Source organism: Pristis pectinata, chromosome 38, assembly GCF_009764475.1.
Source record: "Pristis pectinata isolate sPriPec2 chromosome 38, sPriPec2.1.pri, whole genome shotgun sequence".
Classification (NCBI taxonomy): Eukaryota; Metazoa; Chordata; class Chondrichthyes; order Rhinopristiformes; family Pristidae; genus Pristis; species Pristis pectinata.
In genome coordinates, this window is record NC_067441.1 from 8,705,259 (window position 1) to 8,729,184 (window position 23,926).

The 23,926-nt window shown below is 52.7% G+C and overlaps 1 protein-coding gene across 1 annotated transcript in view; it reads left to right on the top strand.

Moving 5' to 3' along the window:
* The window catches only part of naaladl1 (N-acetylated alpha-linked acidic dipeptidase like 1), a 52,413-nt gene extending 28,956 nt beyond the window's left edge, over positions 1-23,457 (top strand). The window contains exons 8-19 of the mRNA XM_052045181.1: positions 1,312-1,397; positions 4,723-4,842; positions 7,801-7,886; positions 9,793-9,856; positions 10,209-10,276; positions 11,529-11,620; positions 16,642-16,732; positions 17,814-17,895; positions 18,473-18,646; positions 19,641-19,728; positions 20,575-20,667; positions 21,117-23,457. Of these exons, the coding sequence (XP_051901141.1) occupies positions 1,312-1,397; positions 4,723-4,842; positions 7,801-7,886; positions 9,793-9,856; positions 10,209-10,276; positions 11,529-11,620; positions 16,642-16,732; positions 17,814-17,895; positions 18,473-18,646; positions 19,641-19,728; positions 20,575-20,667; positions 21,117-21,300 (1,228 nt within the window). The 3' untranslated portion in view covers positions 21,301-23,457. The remainder of the gene's footprint in view (positions 1-1,311; positions 1,398-4,722; positions 4,843-7,800; positions 7,887-9,792; positions 9,857-10,208; positions 10,277-11,528; positions 11,621-16,641; positions 16,733-17,813; positions 17,896-18,472; positions 18,647-19,640; positions 19,729-20,574; positions 20,668-21,116) is intronic.
* The last annotated feature ends 469 nt before the right edge of the window (positions 23,458-23,926 follow it).

The following is a 23,926-nucleotide window of genomic DNA, read 5'->3' on the forward strand; positions in this document are numbered from 1 at the left end:
GCCCCTCAGTCTCCTACACTCCAAGGAATAAAGAACTAGCCTGCCCAACCTCTCCCTATAACTCAGGCCCTCGAGTCCTGGCAGCATCCTCGCAAACCTTCCCTGCGCTGTCCAGTTTAAGGATGTCTTTCCTATAACAGGGTGACCAAAACCGTACACAGTGCTCCAAGTGCGGCCTCACCAATGACTTGTACAACTGCAATGTAACATCACAACTTCTGTACTAAATGCCCTGAGCAATGAAGGCCGGCGTGCCAAATGCCTTCTTCACCACCTTGTCTACCTGTGATGCCACTTTCAGTGAACTGTGTACCTGAACCCCTAGGTCCCCCTGTTCTACAACACTCCCCTGGGTACTACCGTTCACTGTATAAAGTCCTGGCCTGGTTTGACTTCCTAAAATGCAACGCTTCACACTGATCTGGATTGAAAGCCATTTGCCAATCCTCAGCCCACTTGCCCAGCTGATTGAGGAGCCCCTGTACTCGACACCACCTATTTTAGTATCATCAACAAGCTTACTAACCGTGCCTTGTACACTCACATCCAAATCGTTTATGTAAGTATTGAACAACACAGATCCCAGCACCGAGCCCTGTGGCACACCACTGGACACAGGCCTCCGGTCTGAGAAACAAACCTCGACCATTGCCCTCTGCTTCCTACCACTGAGCCAATGATGAATCCAGCTAGCTATCTCTCCTTGGACCCCATGGAATCTAATCATGCAGGACCTTGTCAAAGGCCTTGCTAAAGTCCACGGCCTTAACCTCTTCTCGGTTACCGTGTACTTTCCCCTTCCATTTGACCTCCCAAAGTGCAATGTCTCAACGGCCGCGATTTTGGAGAGGAGGAGGATGAGGGGAGACGTGATAGAGGTGTACAAGATATTGAGAGGAATAGATAGAGTGGACAGCCAGCGCCTCTTTCCCAGGGCACCAATGCTCAATACAAGAGGGCATGGCATTAAGGTAATGGGTGGGAAGTTCAAGGGAGACGTCAGAGGGAGGTTTTTCACCCAGAGAGTGGTTGGTGCATGGACTGCGCTGCCTGGGGTGGTGGCGGGGTCTGATATATTGGACAAGTTCAAGATCTTGTTAGATAAGCATATGGAGGAATTTAAGATAGAGGGATATGTGGGAGGAAGGGGGTAGATAGTCTTAGGCGAGGTTTGAAGGGCGGCACAACATGGTGGGCCGAATTGTTCTATGGTTCTATGGTATATCTCTGTGATCACTGACGCTATGACCAGTACGGAGGGAGATTCAGGAGGTCTGACCGAGGACTGAAGAGTGGCCTTCTCTTTCACAGTGACGTTCAGGTCAGCGTGTTCAACAAGCGAGAGGTGAAACCGTCGGACAACGTGATTGGGATCATCCGCGGAAGCGAGGAGCCAGGTGGGTGCGTGCCCGTTCCCGGTGGGGGCGGAGGGGAAGTGCTGGTCGATCTGGTCGGAGCCCCTTGGTAGGTGCAGGGTTCACGGGGGTGGGGGGAGTGAGGTAGTGACAAGAGGGTGAGAGGGAGTGTCCAGAGAGGCACCGAGCACCCTGGGTCTCCACAATAGGAGCAGGAGGAGCTGATGAGCTCCCTCACTACAATCGGGCACCTCCTCCCCCCTGGGTACCAGAGGCTGTGTGTCAAAAGACAAGGTCGAGTTTGTCATCTGCACAAGTCCATGTGTGCACGGGTGCAATGAAAAACTTACTTACAGCAACATCACGGGCACAGAGCAGCAGATAAGCAGCATTCACAAGAAAAACCTAAATTAACAACATAAATTATACAGGAAATAACAGAATTAGAACAAAAACTACAGTCCATTGTAGCTCAAAGTGGTCCCAGTGTTGTTGTACTGAAGTAGTGATTAGGGTTGTGCTGGTTGGTTCAAGAACCGAATGGTTGAAGAGAAGTAGCTGTTCCTGACCCCGGTGGTGTGGGGACTTCAGGCTTCTGTACCTCCTGCCTGATGGGAGCTGCGAGAAGACGGCACGGCCCGGATGGTGGGGACCTTTGACGATGGATGTCGCCTTCTCGAGGCAGCGCCTCCTGTAGATACTCCCGATGGTGGGGAGGGATGTGCCCGTGATGTATTGGGGCTGAGTCCACGACTCCCTGCAGCTTCTTACGTTCCTGCACACTCCCATTTGAGGGTCCCACCTCAAACTGCTCCTCAGAACCCACACCACTGGAGCGTGGAGGCCTGGATCAAGGACGGCTCCTATCCCGCAGTTATCAGACTCTTGAATGGACCTCTTATACAATGAAGATGAACTCTTGATCTCCCAATCTACCTTGTCGTGGCCTTTGCACTTTACTTGTCTACCTGCTCTGCACTTTCTCTGTAACTGCTTTTCTCCACGGATGCTGCCTGGCCTGCTGAGTTCCTCCAGCATCTTCTTGATTTTCCATCTAGATTCCAGTATCTGCAGTCCTTGGTTTGTTTTAACCCCCACCCCCCATCTACGTTTTTGTACAGGATAGTTATATATATCACAAGCAGCAGAGGTCCCAGTACGGATCCCTACGGAACATCACCAGTCACAGATCCCCAGCCAGAATAAGTCCCCTCGACCACTACCCTCTGTCTTCTGTGGACATGCCAGTTCTGAATCCAATTGGTCAAGTCACCTTGGATCTTGGGGAGGGATCACAAGCCTCCTTGGCCATGGAATCAGACCTCCTGAGGAGACAGGAGGCTGGTCAGCCAGGGGCCCCAGAGACATGTACACTGGATGTCTCAGCACAGCTAATCCACAAAATGGTCCCTCGGGAACAGTCTGTTTCCCATGGATGGAGATACCCTTAGACATTTGGAGAGGATGCATCCATCAGGCGGCAAAACATCAGCTAGGGATTCACAAACCTCCTTCAGTCTGGCAAAGGATACCAGGGGTGAGTTTCTGGGGGATCTCCTGGTTGGTTTGCTCCTGGCCCTGACAAAGGTGGGCAGCGGAGGGTTCCACTTGATCTGATTGCCTGCCCCTCTTCCAGGGTTACGTCCGTACGCCTGTGTCCCTGGAGAAGGAGCACGCAGTATCCACGGGAACAATAGGGGGCTTCTGGGACCAGTGGGCGCCTCGCAGGCTCGAGTGCGTTCTGGATAAAGGTGACCATGTTGTAATTGGTATTGGTATTGGTATTGGTTTATTATTGTCATTTGTACCGAGGTACAGTGAAAAACTTGTCTTACAAACCGATCATACAGGTCAATTCATTGCACAGTGCAGTTACATTGAGTTACTCACCCCTGGTATCCTTTGCCAGACTGAAGGAGGTTTGTGAATCCCTAGCTGATGTTACATTGAGTTAGTACAGAGTGCATTGATGTAGTACAGGTAAAAACAATAACAGTACAGAGTAAAGTGTCACAGCTACAGAGAAAGTGCAGTGCAATAAGGTGCAAGGTCACAACAAGGTAGATTGTGAGGTCAGAGTCCATCTCATTGTATAAGGGAACCGTTCAATAGTCTTATCACAGTGGGGTAGTCTGGTGGTACGTGCCCTCAGGCTCCTGTATCTTCTGCCTGATGGGAGAGGGGAGAAGAGAGAATGACCCAGGGTGGGTGGGGTCTTTTGATTATGCTGGCTGCTTCACCAAGACAGCAAGAGGTGGAAAGGTGTCAATATTGGGACAGGGGAACACGGTAGACACAGTGAGAAGGTTTTGTTTGCGTGCCATCCAGCAAGAGTCCAAGGAGGGGAGGCTGGTATCCGTGATGCTCTGGACACTGGATCTGAAGCCACTGACTGCAAATTGTGTGAATAGTGGAATATTGAAGTATTATAATAACGTCATGCCATAATCACTGAATAAATCTTTGGAAAAGGGAAAAAATAGGTGAGTTTATCAATTAAAATTTGATGCCCAACTTTCCAAGGTAGTCAAAGGAATTGGGATTTTTTTTATTGTGACACGTGCACTGTCGTACGCCGGTGACGGAGGGGACCGACGTTCAGGGAAGTGGGCGGGGAGCCGCTTTGTCCCAGGCAGCGTCGAGCTCCTCGAGAGTTGTCAGAACCGCACTCCCCCAGGCAAGCGTCCCGTCACGCTCCTGACCTGTGCCTTGTAGATGGTGGAAAGGTGTCAATATTGGGACAGGGGAACACGGTAGACACAGTGAGAAGTTTTTGTTTGCGTGCCATCCAGACAGATCATTCCATACACAAGTACATCGAGGTAGTACGAAAGGAAAACAGAACGCAGAATAGAGTGTTCCAGTTACAGAGAAAGTGCAGTGCAGGCAGACAATAAGGTGCAAGGGCCACAATGAGATCAAGAATTCATCTTTATTGTAGGAGTGGTCCATTCAAGAGTCTGATAACAGCGGGATAGAAGCTGTCCTTGAGCTTGGTGGTACGTGCTTCCAGGCTTTTGTATCTGCTACCCGATGGGAGGGGGGAGAAGAGAGAAAGTCCAGGGTGGGGAGGGGTCCTTGATTATGTTGGCTGCTTTCCCGAGGGAGTGGGGAGTGTAGATGGAGTCAGCGGAGGGGAGGCTGGACTGCGCTGCGTCCACAAGAGGTGGGTTGTATGGAGCATCTCAGAGGAGGTTAGGGAAAGGATTCGGGAGCTCGGGACTCGGGCAGCTGAAGGCACGGCTGGTGGTGGGAATAGAGGAAGTCTGGGGGGAGAATCAGGGGCTGGGTTAATTCCAGTGGATTGAGTAGCTAAGCCCACGGCGTCCCCGGATCCCACCGCTAAGGCTCCCTCTTCTCGTTACAGATCGCTACGTCATCTACGGGAACCACCGGGACAGCTGGGTGCACGGAGCCATCGACCCCAGCAGTGGGACCGCGGTCATGTTGGAGATCAGCCGGGTCCTGGGCAAGATGGTGAAGCATGGTGAGAGAACGTCCGCTGAGGTCGCACTGACCTTTCACCTCTGGGTCAGCCTGCATTGACCCCAGCCCTGGCAGGGATTCTGCGTGCCCTCTCATTGGGTAGCGTTGTCATGGCCAATAGGGTCAACCTTTCCTGTAGCTACCAATCCCTGGAGTCGAAATCCTAAGTAGTGTGGACCCACTGATTGACCCCGATGTCTAGGCTAGAGACTCCACTAAGCATTGAGGGGGCAAACAGCAAACAGGGGGCAGATAGAATACGTAAAGGGGAGCACGGTAAGAAGCAGCAGAGGCCATTTTGGTATTGGTTTATTATTGTCACTTGTACCGAGGTACAGTGAAAAACTTGTCTTGCACACCGATCGTACAGGTCAATTCATTACACAGTGCAGATACATTGAGTTAGTACACAGTGCATTGAGGTAGTACAGGTAAAAACAATAACAGTACAGAGTAAAGTGTCACAGATACAGAGGAAGTGCAGTGCAATAAGGTGCAAGGTCACAATAAGGTGAGGTCAGAGTCCATCTCATTGTATAAGGGAACCGTTCAATAGTCTTATCACAGTGGGGTAGAAGCTGTCCTTAAGTCTGGTGGTATGGGTCCTCAGGCTCCTGTATCTTCTGCCTGATGGGAGAGGGGAGAAGAGAGAATGACCCAGTTGGGTGGGCTCTTTGATTATGCTGGCTGCTTCAGGTAAAGACAGAGTCCAAGGAGGGGAGGCTGGTGTCCGTGACACGCTGGGCTGTGTCCACAACTCTCTGCAGTTTCTTGCGGTCCCGGGCAGAGGAGTTGCCGTACCAAGCCGTGATGCATCCAGATAGGATGCTTTCTATGCTCCATCATTCACTAAGAGGTAGGACGTTGTGTTACAACTGTACAAGACGTTGGTGAGACCGCACCTGGAGTACTGTGGGCAGTTCTGGTCACCCAGCTCAGGAGGGAGGTTGTGATTAAGCTGTAGATGGTGCAGGAAAGATTCACAGGAATGGAGGGTTTGAATTATAAGGAGGAACTGGACAGGCTGGGGCTGTTTTCCCTGGAACGAAGGAGGGGTGACCTGACAGAGGTTTATAATATTATGAGGAGCACAGATTCTTGCCCTTCTCACTAACTTTCCAAACTTCCCTCACCAGAATTGTCCCCTTTCCCCTGTCCCAATATTGACACCTTTCCACCATCTACAAGGCACAGGTCAGGAGCGTGACGGGACGCTTGCCTGGGGGAGTGCGGTTCCGACAACTCTCGAGGAGCTCGACGCCGCCTGGGACAAAGCGGCTCCCCGCCCACTTCCCTGAACGTCGGTCCCCTCCGTCGCCGGCGTACGACAGCTGCAGCGCGTTTGAAGCCGTATCCACACCCTCTGGTTATTCGATTTGCAGAGGGTGCCAGTGCCAGAGGAAGTTCTGCTGATGGGACATGAGGAGCTCGGGGCCAAATTCAAAAGCAGAAGCACAGACCCCTGGGATTCCAGCGAAGCCTGTCCCAGTGGAACAGCTCCCTCTTTCCCCAGTACTGGTTCCAGAACCCATTTCCCCCACACGAGTCTTTGGGGCATGTGTTCAGATCTGATCTACCCAATTTTCACTTGGCTCAGGGAGTAACCCAGGGATTGAAACCTTTGCGGCTTCGTGTTTTATTTGGACTCCTGCCGTTCCTTTCCCATCAGCAGAACTCCCTGCTCGTCATTGGTTCCCACACGGACCTTTCCCCTCCCATTCCACTCCGCCCGAGCATCGAGGAGATGTCCTTAACACTGGCACCAGGCTCACAGCCACAGGGAACGACATCCATCCCCCTGTCGGACAAGCACAATGACTGAGGCTACGCGAATGCAGACTCCTGGATTCCCATTCCTGCCTAGCTGGTGATCAAACCCTCCTGAACATAGAACATTACAGCACAGTACAGGCCCTTCGGCCCACAATGTTGTGCCGACATTTTATCCTGCTCTACTATCTAACCCTTCCCTCCCACATAGCCCGCCATCATTCATGTGCCTATCTAAGAGTCTCTTAAATGTCCCTAATGTATCTGCCCCCACAACCCCTGCCGGCAGTGCGTTCCACGCACCCACCACTCTCTGTGTAAAAAACTTACCCCTGACATCCCCCTTATACCCTCCTCCAATCACCTTAAAATTATGTTCCCTCGTGTCACTCTGGGAAAAAGTCTCTGACTGTCCACTCGATCTATGCCTCTTATCATCTTGTACACCTCTATCAAGTCACCTCTCATCCTCCTCCTCTCCAAAGAGAAAAGCCCTAGCTCACTCAGCCTATCCTCAGAAGACGTGCTCTCCAATCCAGGCAACATCCTGGTAAATCTCCTCTGCACCCTCTCTAAAGCTTCCACATCCTTCCTATAATGAGGCGACCAGAACTGAACACAATACTCCAAGTGTGGTCTGACCAGAGTTCTATAGAGCTGCAACATCACCTCGCGGCTCTTGAACTCAATCCCCCGATTAATGAAGGCCAACACACCATACGCCTTCTTAACAACCCTATCGACCTGCGTGGATGTGGACGACCTATGGATGTGGACACTAAGATCCCTCTGTCCCTCCACACTGCTAAGAGTCCTGCCATTAACCTTGTATTCTGCCTTCGAATTCGATCTCCCGAAGTGTATCACTTCACACTTATCCGGGTTGAACTTCATCTGCCACTTCTCAGCCCAGCCACATGACCAATTCTACCGCACCTGATCCAAGAGGCACAACTGCCTCCCGGAACGAGGTGCCTGGGTAGCCTGATACACCACAGTGTCTGCAGCTCAACCTCCAGCTCATCAACTCCACGGTTCCTCGAGGAGTCGTTTGCCTTCCTTGCAAGGGGGTGGGGTCTGAGAGCAGGAGGTCTCGCAGAGGGATTGGCGGAGGAGATCTCTCCTTCCCTGGAGGTGGGGGCGCCTCACTATGTTTGACGTGCTGCGTAAACACAAGTTATTGTTGTAGGGAAATGGCGTCCACGGCGCTCGATCATCTTTGGCAGTTGGGGCGCGGAGGAGTTCGGGCTCATCGGCTCCACCGAATGGACAGAGGTAAAGTGACCAGTGGCCGCACAGCCGGCCACTCACGGTACATCGGCACCACCCCCCCACCCCCGTGACACCCCACACACGGAGCAGCGAGAGGTGGGGTCCACAGGGCACTTGAGCTCCCATCGCAACTTTGCATTTAGATAGCAGCTAACACGCTCAATTTGTTTGAAGCAGGCTTCACAGCCAGCGAGGGTGTAAGCCAAGAAACTGACTTGTATTTTAGTACAAATCTCGTTTTAAGACTGGGTTAGATTGAATTCCCCATCATTTCTGGGGTAAAATTGCACCCATTCGGATATTGGCCTGGGCACATCTATCCACCTCGGCACAGCTGTCTTCTTCCAATTGATGTCCCAGCTCACGCACTGTGTGTCTCCCCCCTTATTAGCATAAATTGGATCTCCGGGGTGTAACCTACTACCTGCGCTGAGTACTCACAAAACAACTGGGAGTGTATCGCACTGTGACTGCCCTATCGGTTAAAGGGTCCGCACACTGCCACAATGTGGGGCTTACTGAGCCAGCTGTAGTCTCAACGCTCGGGATATCTCCGCCCTCGTCACCGGATGTCCCATCATGGATTGCAGCCTTCCGATAGGTCACATCTCCTCACTGCGTGCCAATCCCAGCCTCGTTGACCATCTACACCTCCTCCTATCAAGGGGCTATTCCCATCACCTCTGTGCTTTCCCTCACACCCGTGGGAGCCCTTTATGCAGTTGTTCTGTGGCTGCTCTGTGTGTGTGTGTGTGTGTGTGTGCGTGCGTGTGCGTACGTGTGTGTGTGTGCGCGTGTGTGTGTGCGCGCGCGTGTGTGTGTGTGTGTGTGCGTGTGTGGAGTTTGCACGTTCTCCCTGTGACCGCGTGGGTTTCCCCCGGGTGCTCCGGTTCCCTCCCACATCCCAACGACGTGCAGGGTCAGTGGGTTAAATTGCCCCCCCCCCCCAGTGTGTGGGTGAGGGACAGAATCTGAGGGGAGTTGACGGGAATGGAATTAGTGTAAGTCGGTGCTCGATGGTCAGCATGAGGTTGTGGACCGAAGGGCCTCTGTCTGTGTGACAGGATTCTATAGCTCACAGCAATGAGGTAACAAGCGGATAATCGATTGGCTCTGGGATGTCTGTGGTCACAGGTCACTGCAGGGATCTACTCCACACCCAGGGTCACACCAACTGACCCAGTGTCCACACCCACTGACCACACCCAGTGACCATACCCACTGACCGTACCCACTGACCACACCCAGTGACCATACCCACTGACCACACCCAGTGACCATACCCACTGACCGTACCCACTGACCACACCCAGTGACCATACCCACTGACCACACCCAGTGACCATACCCACTGACCGTACCCACTGACCACACCCAGTGACCATACCCACTGACCGTACTCACTGACCACACCGTGACCATACCCACTGACCACACCCAGTGACCATACCCACCGACCGTACCCACTGACCATACCCACTGACCACACCCAGTGACCATACCCACCGACCGTACCCACTGACCATACCCACTGACCACACCCAGTGACCATACCCACTGACCACACCCAGTGCCTACGCCCACTGACCACACCCAATGACCATACCCACTGACCACACCCAATGTCCACACCCAGTGACCACACCAAGTGACCACATCCAGTGCCCACACCGTGACCACATCCAGTGCCTCCACACCCAGTGACCACTGGGAATGCTGTGGTCACACACAGGGATGTGGTCAGACTGCAGAGCAGATACCACATTATATGTGTGGCTGGGTCTATGGGGGGGTCTGTGTGGGGGTGGGGGGGATATGTGGGTGGGTTGTGTGTGGGGTGTGTGGGTGGGGGCTCTGATTGGGGGTGATCCCAATGACCTGACGTCAGTGTGACCTCTACCTGTTGCAGGAGTTCTACAGAATCCTGACCCAGAGGACGGTGGCGTACATCAACGTGGACATTGCCGTGTTTGGTGAGGAGACTCCCTCGACCTTACTGTGTCCCTCCGCCCTGAACATACCATCTCCCCACCCCCACCACTGTATCCCCACCCCTCTCTCTCCCCATCTGTCCTCACTCCTCTCTCCCCATCATCTCTTCTCCCCTCCCCCATCTCTCCCCCCACCCGCCCACCCTCTGTCTGCCCCTCTCCACCCCTTGTGTTAGTTTTGACTCCATCAAGCCCCGTCCCTGGAACGGTTGGTTTTGGAGGCGTGTGTGGGGTGGGGAATCACTCGTCACATGGAGGATCAGGAGGGGAGGGGAGGGGATGGGTGGGGCAGCCAGTTCTCTCACTGACCCCTCTCCCCCACCGTCTGTTTCAGCCAATGCCACTCTGCGGGTGTACGGTTCTCCAGTTGTGCAGAAGGTGGTATTTGATGCAGCACAACAGGTATGTAGAGCATTTACAGCACGCCAGACTCCTCCCGTCCTTCCCCATCTCAGTGCCCCCAACCCTCTCCCCCTTCTCCCTTCCTGGGAACTGCCCGGGATAATCTCATCACTGCCCGAGAAAGTACGAGACATGGTTAATAAGTTTGCAGGTGACACCAAAATAGGTGGCCTCGTTGGCAGTGAAGGATACCAAAAATTACAGGGGGATCTTGATCGGCTGGGTAAGTGGGCCGAGGAATGGCAAATGCAGTTTAATTCAGATAAGTACGAGATGCTACAACTTGGGAAGTCAAACCAGGGTAGGACTTTCACAGTGAATGGTAGGGCCCTGGGTAGTGTTGTAGAACAGAGGGATCTAGGAGTACAGGTCCATGGTTCCCTGAAAGTGGAGTTTGTTAGAAAAAAGTAAACAGACATGGGCCTAAGAGTGTGGATGTTGGGGATCTAATCTGCCCTCACTTGTGGTCGGGTGGCTATAAACCTGCCCTTCAAACAGCCAGTATTGGAGATGGTTTTTACATTGGTCATACACAGAAAAGCTTCAACCGAACGTGTGGGCCTTTGGGGACCTCCTAAAGAAATAACAGCAGCTGCTGCAAAGGGTAATGGTGCTGACATGGATGAAAAGAACAAAACATATGAAAGGGAAAACGAGGAAGGATATTTCAAAACAAAATTGGAATTTGATTCTGAAGGGTAATGTATTATAGGTTGATATAAAAAATGTACAGGCTTGGGAAAGATTTGTGTCAAACTGCAAGTTATTGCCTCTTTTTTATACTTCATGCACCAGTTCCCAAACAAGCTGGGGTTGCGGGGTCGGTGGGTTAATTGCCCCCCCCCCCAGTGTGTGTGTGTGAGGGGTAGAATCTGGGGCAAGCTGATGGGAATGTGGTGGCGAATAAAATGGGATCGGGGTGAATGGGTGGTTGAGGGTCGGCACGGACTCGGTGGGCCGAAGGGCCTGTTTCCGGGCCGGGTGAATCCAGAACCAATAAGGGAGTTGGAAAGATGTTGCCGGGGGCCATAAGGGAAGAGCAGGAGGAGTGGATCTAATTGGAGAGCTCTTCCAAAGAGCCAGCAGAGGAAGGATGGGCTGAATAGCCTCCGCTTGTGCTCCAGGGTTCCATGATTCTCAGTGCAGAAGCCTTTCCTGAACTTCACACTGAGCTTGAGTAACTGCCTCATATCTCCATCTTGTCCCAACAGCAGGCTGGGGGTTTCACTCACTGATCTCCCCTTGGTTCTAGGTCCCGGCTCCAGGACACCAAGATCTGTCCGTCTACAGTAACTGGATGAGGCATTCGAACCGAACGAGCCCTCGCCATGGTATCATCCCACAGTAAGCTTCCCACCAACATCTAATCTCCTTCAGTAACATCGGACCGCATGCCTTCATCGGCCGGGGCATGGAGTTGGGACGTCATGTTAAAACTGTACAAGACGTTGGTGAGACCGCACTTGGAGGACTGTGCGCGGTTCTGGTCGCCCAGCTATAGGAAGGACGTCATTAAGCTGGAGAGGGGGCAGAAAAGGTTCACCAGGATGTTACCGGGACTGGAAGGCTTGAGTTATAAGGAGAGACTGGACAGGCTGAGACTTTTCCCTGGAGCGAAGGAGGCCGAGGGGTGACCTTATGGAGGTTTATAACACCATGAGGGGCATCGATAAGGTGGATGGTCACGGTCCTTCCTCCAGGGTAGGGGAGTCTAAAACTAGAGGGCACAGGTTTAAGGTGAGAGGGGAGAGATTTAAAGGGGACCCGAGGGGCAAGGTTTCCACACACAGGGTGGTGGGTGTGTGGAACGAGCTACCAGAGGAAGTGGTAGAGGCGGGTAACAACTGCAATTAGAAGACACTTGGACAGGTTCGTGGATAGCAAAGGTTTAGCGGGATAGGGGCCAAATGCAGGCAAATGAAACTAACTCAGGAAGGCACCTTGGTCGGCATGGACGAGTTGGGCCGAAGGGCCTGCGTCCGTGCTGTATGAGAACCTGAGGTCTGGCTGTACGACACCTGTTGCCAAGAATAGCCTTCCATGCCCACTTTTACACTGGGTCAACACGTCACACTGTAACTCCACCTTCCTGCCAGTGATCACACCGCGGTACCTCCGTGAACCTCTTCCCAACTCCAAGGAAGTTGAGAGTGACAGCCCTCGACGTCGAGGCAGTGTTTGACCGAGTGAGGCATCACGAGGCTCTGGTAAACCCGAGGTCAGTGGGCATCGGGGTGGGGGGGGGATCCACTCCAGTGGCTGGAGTCAGGAAGGTGGGTGTGGGAGGTCAGTCATCCCAGTGCCGGGACATCACTGCAGGAGTTCCTCAGGGCAGTGTCCTGGGCTCAACCACCTTCAGCTGCTTCATCAATGACCTTCCTCCCATCGTAAGGTCTCTGGAGATGGTCTCTGATGACAAACTAGTTTGGCAGGGGGATGGGAACCAGAACACCGGGTCAGGAAGTGGAGGGATTGAGGGGAAGCTAGATGTCAGGACCAGTAAGCCTGTAAGGAAGGACGGGCAGGAGCAGGGTAATCGACCCGGTGGGTTGGACGTGTTGAAGTGTGTTTACTTTAATGCTGGAGTAAAGGTGATGAACTTTGAGCATGGATCAATACACGGAACTATGATGTTGTGGCCATTACAGAGACTTGGTTGAGAGAGGGACAGGACTGGATACTTAATGTTCCAGGATTTCGATGTTGTAGAAAAGATAGAGAGGGAGGTGGGGGGTGAGATGAACTATTAATCAGGGACAATATCACAGCTGCACTCAGAGGGGACATAATGGAGGGTTCATTCACTGAGTCGATATGGGTAGAACTCAAAAATAAGAAAGGTGCAGTCACTCTGATGGGATTATACTACAGACCCCCCAATAGGCACCGGGACATTGAGGAACAGATATGCAGGCAGATTAGGGAAAGGTGTAAAAACAACAGGGTTGTTGTTGTGGGTGACTTCAACTCCCCCAATATAGACTGGGATCTCCTTAGTGCAAGAGGTTTAGACGGGGCAGAATTTGTCAGGTGCATCCAGGAGGGTTCCTTAAATCAGTGTGTAGATAGTCCAATGAGAGGAGGGGCCGTACTGGCCCTGGTGTTGGGAAACGAGCCTGGCCAGGTGACTGATCTTTCAGTGGGAGAATATTTAGGGAACTGTGATAACAGCTCCCTAAGTTTTAAGATAGCTATAGATAAGGATAAGTATGGATCTTGCAGGAGAGTATTAAATTGGGGTAGGGCAAAGTACAAGAGCATTCGGCAGGAACTAGGGAGAATTAATTGGGAACGGCTGTTTTTGGGCAAGTCCACATCTGACATGTGGGGGGTGTTTAAAGACCAACTGCACAGAGAACAGGACAGGGATGTTCCAGTAAGAAGGAAGGACAAGGTTGGCAAGGTGAGGGGAACCCTTGGACGTCGAGAGAAATGGTGAACTTAGTCAAGAAGAGAAAGGAAGCTAATGTAAGGTTTAGGAAGCTAAAGTCAAACAGGACCCTTGAGGATTATGAAGAAGCCAGAAAAGAACTAAAGAAGGGAATTGGGAGAGCCAGGACGGGCCGTGAAAACTCCCTGGCAAGTAGGATTAAAGAGAATCCCAAGGCATTCCATACATATATCAAGAGCAAGAGGGGGAGGGTAGGACCACTCAAGGATAAAGGAAGATGTGCTTGGAGGCGAGGTCCTAAACGAGTACTTTGTGTTGGTATTTACCAAGGAGAAGAACATAATGGATAGTGAGATCAGCGGGGAGCATATCAATTAAGGAAGTGGTCGTGTTGGGTCTCTTAAAGAATATTAAGGTGGTTAAGTCTCCGGGGCCTGAAGGGATGTACCCCAGGTCACTGAGAGAGGCAAGACATGAGATTGCTGGGGCCTTGATCAAGATTGTTTGCGTCCTCTATAGCCACAGGCGAGGTCCCAGAGGACTGGTGAGTAGCTAATCTTGTTCCGTTGTTCAAGAAGGGAAACAGGGATAATCTTGGAAACTATAGACCAGTGAACCTCACGTCAGTGGTGGGGAAGTTACTGGAAAGGATTCTTAGGGATAGGATTTATGAGCATTTGGAAGACCATGGCCTTATTAGGGACAGTCAGCATGGCTTTGTGCGGGGCAAGTCGTGTTTTACTAACTTGACTGAGTTTTTCGAGGAGGTGACGAGGGTGATTGATGACGGTAGAGCTGTGGATGTTGTCTACGTGGATTTCAGTAAGGCGTTTGACAAGGTCCCTCATGGGAGGCTCATCCAGAAGATTAAAATGCATGGGATCAACGGTGACTTGGCTGTTTGGATTCAGAATTGGCTTGCCCATAGAGGACAGAGGGTAGTGGTCAATGGGACTTATTCTGGCTGGAGATCCATGACTAGTGGGACCCTTACTCTTTGTGATTTTTATAAACGACCTGGATGAGGAAGTGGAGGGGTGGGTTAGTAAGTTTGCAGATGACACGAAGGTTGGGGGTGTTGTGGATAGTATAGAGGGCTGTCAGAGGTTACAGAGGGACATAGATAGGATGCAGAGTTGGGCTGAGAAGTGGCCGATGGAGTTCAACCCAGATAAGTGTGAAGTGGTTCATTTTGGTAGGTCAAATATGTTGGCGGAATATAGTATTAATGGTAGGACTCTTGGCAGTGTGGAGGATCAGAGGGATCTTGGGGTCTGAGTCCATAGGACGCTCAAAGCGGCTGCGCAGGTTGACCCTGTGGTTAAGAAGGCATATGGTGTATTGTTCTTCATCAATCGGGGAATTGAATTCAGGAGCCGAGAGGTATTGTTGCAGCTATATAGGTCCCTGGTCAGACCCCACTTGGAGTACTGTGCTCAGTTCTGGTCGCTTCACTACAGGAAAGATGTGGAAGCCATAGAGAGGGTGCAGAGGAGATTTACAAGGATGCTGCCTGGGATGCGGAGCATGCCTTATGAAAGCAGGTTGAGGGAACTTGGCCTTTTCTCCTTGGAGAGACGGAGGATGAGGGGGGACCTGATAGAGGTGTATAAGATGATGAGAGGCATTGATCGGGTGGATAGTCAGAGGCTTTTCTTCAGGGCTGAAATGGTGACCACAAGAGGACATAGGTTTAAGATGCTGGGCAGTAGGTATAGAGGAGATGTCAGGGGTAAGTCTTTTACTCAGAGAGTGGTGAGTGTGTGGAACGGGCTGCCGGCAACGGTGGTGGAGGCGGATACGATAGGGTCTTTCAAGAGACTGTTGGATAGGTACATGGAGCTGAGAAAAATAGAGGGCTATGGGTAAGCCTAGTAATTTCTAGGGTAGGGACATGTTTGGCACAGTTTAGTGGGCCGAAGGGCCTGAATTGCGCTGTAGGTTTTTTCTATGTTCTAGTGGTCTTCTGCAGGGATCTGAACTGGGACCTCTGCTGTCTGTGATATATTTAAATGACCTGGATAAAAATGTAGATGGGTGAGTTAGTAAGTTAGCAGACGATACAAAGGTTGGTGGTGCTGTGGACAGTGTAGAAGATTGCCAAAGGATACAGCAGGATATAGAACATAGAACAGTACAGATCAGGAACAGGCCCTTCAGTCCACGACGTTGTGCCAAACTAGTTAAACTAGTAACTATACGCCTATGTGAACTAATCCCTTCTGCCTACACAATGCCCATACCCCCTCCACTCCTTGCATATCCATGGGCCTGTCTAAGAGCCTCTTAAACATCGTACCTGCCTCCACCACCACCCCTGGCAGCACATTCCAGGCACCCACCGCTCTCTGCATAAAACAAAACCCTGACTTGCACATCTCCTTTGAACTTACCCCCTCTCACCTTAAGTGCATGCCCTCTAGAACATCAATACTGTTAAGGGTCTTGCCATTAACTGTGTACTGTCCCATTATATACGATCTCCCAAAGGGCGACACCTCACACTTGCCCGGATTAAACTCCATCTGCCATTTCTCCACTGAAATCTGCAACTGATCCAAACCCTTAACAGCAATGATGTACAGAGGGGGGGGGGGGGGGGCAAGTCCACAGCTCCCTGAAAGTGGCTGCAGAGGTTGATAGAGCGGTAAAGAAGGCATATGACATGCTTGCCTTCATTAGTCGAGGCACTGAGTTCAAGAGTCGGGAAGTTATGTTGCACCTTTATAAAACTCTGGTTAAGCCGTATCTGGAGTATTGCATTCAGTTCTGGTCGCCCCCATTGCAGGAAGGATGTGGGGGCTTTGGAGAGGGTGCAGAAAAGGTTCACCAGGACGCTGCCTGGATTAGAGGGTATGAGCTATAGGTTGGACAAACTTGGGTTGTTTTCTCTGGAGCGGCAGAGACCCCACGGGTGACCCCCACCCCCCAGGCATAGCTCGGACCTCTCTAACCTGCCGACCTCTCTCCTCAGCGTGGGCACCCTGGGTGCAGGCAGCGACTACGCCTCCTTCTTCCATTACCTTGGGATCAGCTCCATGGACATTGCCTACACATATGACAGGGTAAGGCTGCCTACCTCTCCCCCCACCCGTGCTGAGCTGTGGTTGTGTGGTGTGGCTGACAGTGACGGGATCATGCTATGCGGCTGTTGTACGGACTGTGGTTTGGGGTCCCGGCACAGAGGGAGCAGGAGTGGACAGAGTGATGTTACAGTTCTACGGGAGAATGTGTCTGTGTTTGTGATAATTTTGTGTGTGTGTGCACATCTGTGTGTGCATGTCTGTGTGTGTGTGTGTGTGTGAGTGTGTGTTTGTAAGTTTGTGTCTACTTGCATGTGTCTGTGTTTCTGTCTGTATATGAGTCTGTGTGTGTGTATATGAATGAATGTGTATGTCACTGTGTGTGTGTGTGTCTATGTGTCTGTCTCCGTCTATGTATCTGTCACCTCATCTATGTTGGTGTGGGTGTGTGTGTCTGTGCGCATGGGTGTCAGTATGGGCATGTCAGTGTATGTGGGTCTGTGTCAGTGTAGGTGTGGGTCAGTGTGTGTCTGTGTCAGTTTGTGTCAGTGTAGGTGTGGGTCAGTGTGGGTGTGTGACAGAGTGCGCATGTGTCAGTGTGTGCATGTGCGTCAGTGTGTGCGCGTCAGTGTGTGTGTGTGTGTCAGTATGTGTATGTGTGTCAGTGTGTGTGCGTGTGTCAGTGTGTGCATGTGCGTGTGTCAGTTTGGGTCAGTGTGTGCGTGTGTCAGTGTGTGTAGGTGTGTGTGGGTCAGTGTGTGCGTGGGTCAGTGTGTGTCAGTTTGGGTCAGTGAGTGCGTGTATCAGTGTGTGTAGGTGTGTGTCAGTGTGTGCGTGGGTCAGTGTGTGTCAGTTTGGGTCAGTGAGTGTGCGTGTATCAGTGTGTGTAGGTGTGTGTCAGTGTGTGCGTGGGTCAGTGTGTGTCAGTTTGGGTCAGTGAGTGTGCGTGTATCAGTGTGTGTAGGTGTGTGTCAGTGTGTGTGTGGGTCAGTGTGTGTCAGTTTGGGTCAGTGTGTGCGTGGGTCAGTGTGTGCGTGGGTCAGTGTGTGCAATGGGTGTGAATTCAGAATGTGAATCAGGTTTACGATCACTGACGGTTTTGTTCTCCTGTTCCCCACCCCAGTCAGCGACGAAAGCTCGGATCTACCCCGCCTACCACACCGCGTATGACACCTTTGATTACGCCTCTCGCTTTATCGACCCAGGTACAGTGAGCGCACCCCCACGAGACCTCCCCCCACTGCACACCATAGGGGTGATTGGGAGGGGCTGGGGTGGGTGCAGGTTCCCAGTGTGGTCACTCCCCACCGGAACACTGCTCTTGGTTGGTACAGTGGTGTGTGAGTCCGTGAGAGGGGTGGTGAGGGGGGAGTGCCTCACTGCGGGAGGGACGGCGAGGATGGAGTGCCTCACTGCGGGAGGGACGGCGAGGATGGAGTGCCCCACTGCGGGAGGGACGGCGAGGATGGAGTGCCCCACTGCGGGAGGGACGGCGAGGATGGAGTGCCTCACTGCGGGAGGGGCAGTACTGACCCCGGGTTGAATGAAGGACTCTGTGCTGTTTGGTCCTATCCCCGTGGAAGCCCCCACCATCCTGTTCCCAGAGACGAGACCTTCCCACTCCAATCGGATTACCACAGGCATTCGGCCTACAAGACAGGCTCCGGGAGCTGCAGCCTGAAGCCTAGGGTATGGCCAGTGAGCCTCAGGGTGGCCGATGAAGCAAGTCCTGGACACACCACGGTAACCTCACAGCCTCACCCCCTTCCCTCTGTACCCCAGGGTTCACCAGCCACCAGGCAGTGGGCAGGACAGCCGGGAACGTTCTCCTGCGACTGGCGGATAGCACTGTCCTCCCCTTCAATGTCAGTGACTACGCTGAGGCGGTCCGCCTGCTGTACACCACCGCGCAGGATCAACTGGGCCCCGAGCTGAGCAAGCGGGACATCTCCTTGGGTGAGTGCCCACAGGTCGAGAGGCTGTGATGGACCTTCTGTCAGACTCCAGATGTGTAGTGGGCAACATCTGCGCCCATCAGTGTTGACTGTTCAGTGTAGAAACCCCAAACCCCTGGATCAGATCCCGGCCTGTAACCCACTCCTGGGGATCTGTTATTCTTTATATAAACCCCCCAAACCCCTGGATTAGATCCCAGCCTGTAACCCACTCCTGGGGATCTGTTATTCTATATATAAACCTACTGAACCCCTGGATTAAATCCCAGCCTGTATCCCACTCCTGGGGATCTGTTATTCTTTATATAAACCCCCCAAACCCCTGGATTAGATCCCAGCCTGTAACCCACTCCCATGGATCTGTTATTCTATATATAAACCCCCTGAGCCCCTGGATTAGATCCCATCCTGTAACCCACTCCCGGGGATCTGTCATTCTATATATAAACACCCCGAATCCCTGGATTAGATCCCAGCCTGTAACCCAATCCCAGGGATCTGTTATTCTATAAACCCTCCAAACCCCTGGATTAGAACCCAGCCTGTAACCCACTCCCGGGGATCTGTCATTCTATATATAAACCCCTTGAACCCCTGGATCAGACCCCAGCCTGATACCCACTCTGTGGATCGGTTATTCTGTATAAACCCCGTGAATCCCTGGATTAGATCCAAACCTGTAACCCACTCCCGGGGACCTGTTATTCTATATATAAACTCACTGAACCCCTGGATTAGATCCCAGCCTGTAAATGAACCGCAGGTCTACAGTCTCAGGGTTAAGGGTTCCGGTGTGTTGATGTTCGCAGGACCTGTGCAGTGCCGTTCAATGTTCTATGGGTCGAGGGTGTTGCGACTGGTCGACCAGGTTCGGACCGAGTTGACAGTCTCGGGGCATCCCAGGTCTTGGGTACTGAGGCCGATCTGGGTTTAGGGGTGCTGCGTTTTGGAGTGTCTCTGCTAGTTCTGTTGACCTTCGAACCCTTGCTTTGTAGATTCCCTGCGGGGTGCCGTCGAGCAGCTGAACCGTGCGTCCGAATCATTCAACAGGCAACTCTCCCAGCTGCAGGACCTGCGGAAGAAGTTGGTGAACTCCTGCCCTCTGACCCCAGTCGGGGCTCCTTGTCAGCAGTGACCCCCTGAACCTGTCCGTGAGCCACAAATGTGGCGATTGGGGTGCAGAGAGAGAGAGAGAGAGACGGCTAGCTGGCACTCTGAGGGTTAACCACTGTGACCTTTGAACCCAGGGCCAGCCAATCAGTTGCCTTCCACCATTGGGGAGCTGGCGTTGCATTTGGCCTGGGTCAGGGTCAAGGGGTAAACTCCACAGACCTCCGACAACCTGCCCCGTGCACCCAATACAATGGGTCGCAGGCTGGTCTTAGCCCAGTCCTGATGAAGGGTCTCGGCCCGAAATGTCGACTGCTCATTTCCCTCCATAGATGCTGCCTGACCCACTGGATGTCTGGGCTTTCGAGCTCCTGTATCTTCTCCCCAAAGGTAGAAGAGAAGGGAATGGCCAGGGTGGGGCAGGTATTCCTGACGATACCGTCGGCCTTCCTGAAGCAATGCACGGTGAGGATGGACTGGATGGGAGGGACGGACGTCCCAACTCTTGGGGTGCCCGGGGTCTGAGGGTGATTCAGATATCTGGGGAGACCCAGGGCTTGGAGGGATCCCGAGTCACTGTGGTGTCCTGGATCTGAGGGGCGGTCCGGCTCTCAGGGAAGTTGTGGGGTTCGGGGAAACAGTCTCGGGGAGTCGGGGTGCGGGGGGATCTGCAGAGACCGAGATCCCAGTGAGTACAGGTTCTGGGGGTCCCAGCTCCAGGGCGAAGGTAGAGGTATAGAGCGTGTTGGGGTGAGGGTGGAGTGTGGGCAACCCGAGGCCCAGAGTGACCACGTCCCACCTGTCTCTCCCTCGGTGCAGACCCCTGGAGCTGCGGAGGGTGAACAACCAGCTGATGCTCCTGGAGCGCTCCTTCCTCGACCCGCTCGCCTTCCCCGACAAGCTGTACTACCGGTAGGTCTGCTCCCCGCCCTGTCTCCGCACGGGGACTCCCCCAACTCCCCTCACACTACCCCCCTGATGGGGGTCTCCCTCTCTTCCCCCCTCCCTCTCCCCCCACTGATGGGGGTCTCGGGGTCTCCATCTCTCCCTCTGCGCCCCCCCCCCCACTCACGGGGGTCTTGCTCCGCTCCCCCCACTGATGGCTCTCTCTGTCTCCCTCACTGATAGGGGTCTCTCTCTCTTTCTCTCTCTCTCCCCTCCCCCACTGACAGGGGTCTCCTCTCTCCCCCCCCACCCCCCCACCCCCAATAGATGGGGGTCTTTCTCTCCCCTCCCCCACTGACGGGCGTTTCTCTCTCTCTCTCTCTCTCCCCCTCTCCCTCTCTCTCTCTCTCTCTCTCTCTCATAGACAGGGTCCCTCTCTGTTCCCCTACTGACGGGAGTCTCCATGTTTCCCACAGCCATGTCCTCTATGCCTCGCGGAGCTCTCCTGTGCTGACGTTCCCGGGACTGGCGGACGCCGTCCAGCGCGCCAAGGGAAGCACGGAGCCAACCGCCTGGGACGCCGTCTGCAGACATCTCACCATCGTCACCCACGCATTGGAGAGCGCGGCCTCCGTCCTGGACGGCCCACTGCCGGGGTGACGGACTGGGCTCATCCCACCCCTCCCCACCACGGACCGCCAGGATCCACCCCCCCCCCCCCACCCGGCGTCCATCTGCCCCGCCAGCTGATCTGGCCCCTGCCGCTTCGTTCCATACCTGCCCACTGCTGACCCTCACCCTCCACGTAACTTCCTCCCCGTCTCCCTCGCACCCCGTCATGGCCTCCTATTGCACAGAAGCAGGCCCTTCGGCCCACCCTGTCCATGCTGACCGTTAAGGACCCGTCTACACTTGTCCCATTTACCAGCACTTGCAGCATACCCTTGTACACCTTGGTAAAGCCTCATCCAGATACTTCTTAAATCTCCTGAGAGTCTCTGCCTCCACCTCCCCCTCAGGCAGAGCATCCCAGATTCCAAACAATCCCTCCTTAGATCCGGTCTAAACCTCGCCTTAAATATAGGCCTATTTTTGCCATGGGGAAACGATTCTATCTGTACCCCTTGGAGCCTTGCACACCACCACCCCCAACTCTGAGGAAAAGAAAGCCAGCCCCGTAACTGAGACACTCTACCCCGGGCAACATCCTGGTGAACCTCCTCTGCACCCTCTCCTATAGTGTGGTGACCAGAACTGCAGGTTCTCCAGCTGTGACCTAACTACAGTTGTACCGAGACATCGTTCTGTGCCCCGCTTAATGGAGGCAAACCTTCCTCGCCTCTCTACGACCTGTGCTGTGTCCTTCAGGAATCCTCGGACATACCTCAATACCTCTGTTCCTCAATACTACCTGGGGCCCCACCATTCCTGGCGGGTGTCCTGCCTTTATGAAACACTTCACCTCACGCTTTATCGGGATCCGATTCCGTCTGCCATTTCTCTGCCCATCGATATCTTGCCGTCGCCGAGGTTTACCCTCCTATCGGCAATGCCTCCAGGCTTACTGATCTCCTCCATTCAGAAGCACGTCGGTGCTGCTGATGTTTTTATGCTGCATGACGTGGTCCCAGCACCGATCCCCGTGGTACACCACTGGTCACAGACTTCCAGTCACAAGCTAACCCTCCACCACCACCCTCTGCTTCCAATTATTTGGATCTAATTTGCCAACTTGCATTGGATTGCACGGGCTCGAACCTTTTGGATCAGTCTCCCACATGGCCTTACTGAAGTCCATGTGGACAACATTCCCCTTAACAATAGATTTTGTTCCAAAAAAAGCTCAAATTAGACGTACCGTATCTCCCACCATGCTATCTTCGATTAATCCCTGCCCTTCCGATTGTAGATGAATCCTGTCCCTCAGAACGTTTCCAGCAACTTCCCTTCCACTGACGTTAGCCTCACTGTCCTGTTTTATCCCTGCTGCCCTTTCCGAATAAGGATGCCACACCTGCTGTCCTCCAGTCATCTGACGCCTCACCTGTAGCCAGCCAAGGTTTAATGATCTCTGTCAAGGCCTCAGCAATCTCCTCCTTTGCCTCCACACCATCCTGAGATTCATCTCATCTGGCCCTGGGGTCTTATCCACCTTTACGCCTGATGAGACATCTAATATGATGGATTTTAATGATAACGTGCTCTAGAATAAATGAATTGATCTGTACGCAAGACAAGTTTTTCACTGTACTTCAGTACAAGTGACAACGATAAACCAATACCAATAGAATACCCCTGCCCCAATGGCTTTCTCCTCAGTGAACACACGTGAGAAACATTAATTTAAAACCTCACCAGCGTTCTCTGACTCCATGCACGGATTGCCCCTTGAATCACTACCAGGCTCCAACTCTTCCCCCTCGTTATTCCTTCCCCTTCATTACAAAATGCCGTGGGGGTTCCCTTAATCTTGTTCTGCCAGCGATATTTCATGGCCCCTCTTTGCCCTGCTATTTTCTATTTTGAGCATCTGTCTTTGCTCCCCACCTACCATACGGATCTTTTCGTATCAAACTCTAACATCCCTGACGCCCCTGGGTTCTGTCGGCTTGCACTTTGTGACTCTTCACCCCTGCAGGAACTTGTTGGTTCTGAACTCTCAGTATCTCACTTTTACATGACGCCCACTGGTCCGACGTAAAGTTACCCTGTAAGTAGCTGCACCTCTTCCTGTGTTGCATCGTTTCACACCCAGCGCCCTCTGTGTAACTCCCTCCCTCTCCTTGGAATTTACCCCTCCTAATCTCTCATGTTGCATCTGACAAAAATTTTTCAAACTTGTGTTGAAATGTTATTATGAGTAAAGATTGATTATAGATTAATGAGATGGGATTCTATCCCAGTGAGCACAGAGTTTCATTAAAAGGGATTGGGGTGGGAGGTAGTTGGATTCTTAGCAGTGTGGAGGAACAGAGGGATCTAGGGGTCCGAGTCGATAGATCCCTCAAAGTTGCCCCACAAGTTGACAGGGTGGTTAAGAAGGTGTGTGGTGTGTTGGCCTTCATTAGTTGGGGGATTGAGTTCAAGAGCCACGAGGTGGTGCTTAGCTCTATAAAACCCTGGTTGGACCACACTTGGAATACTGCATTCAGTTCTGGTCGCCTCATTATAGGAAGGAAGCTCTAGAGAGGGTGCAGGATGCTGCCTGGATTAGAGAATGTCTTATGAGGAAAGGTTGAGCGAGTTGGGGCTTTTCTCTTTGGAGCGACGCAGAATGAGAGACGAC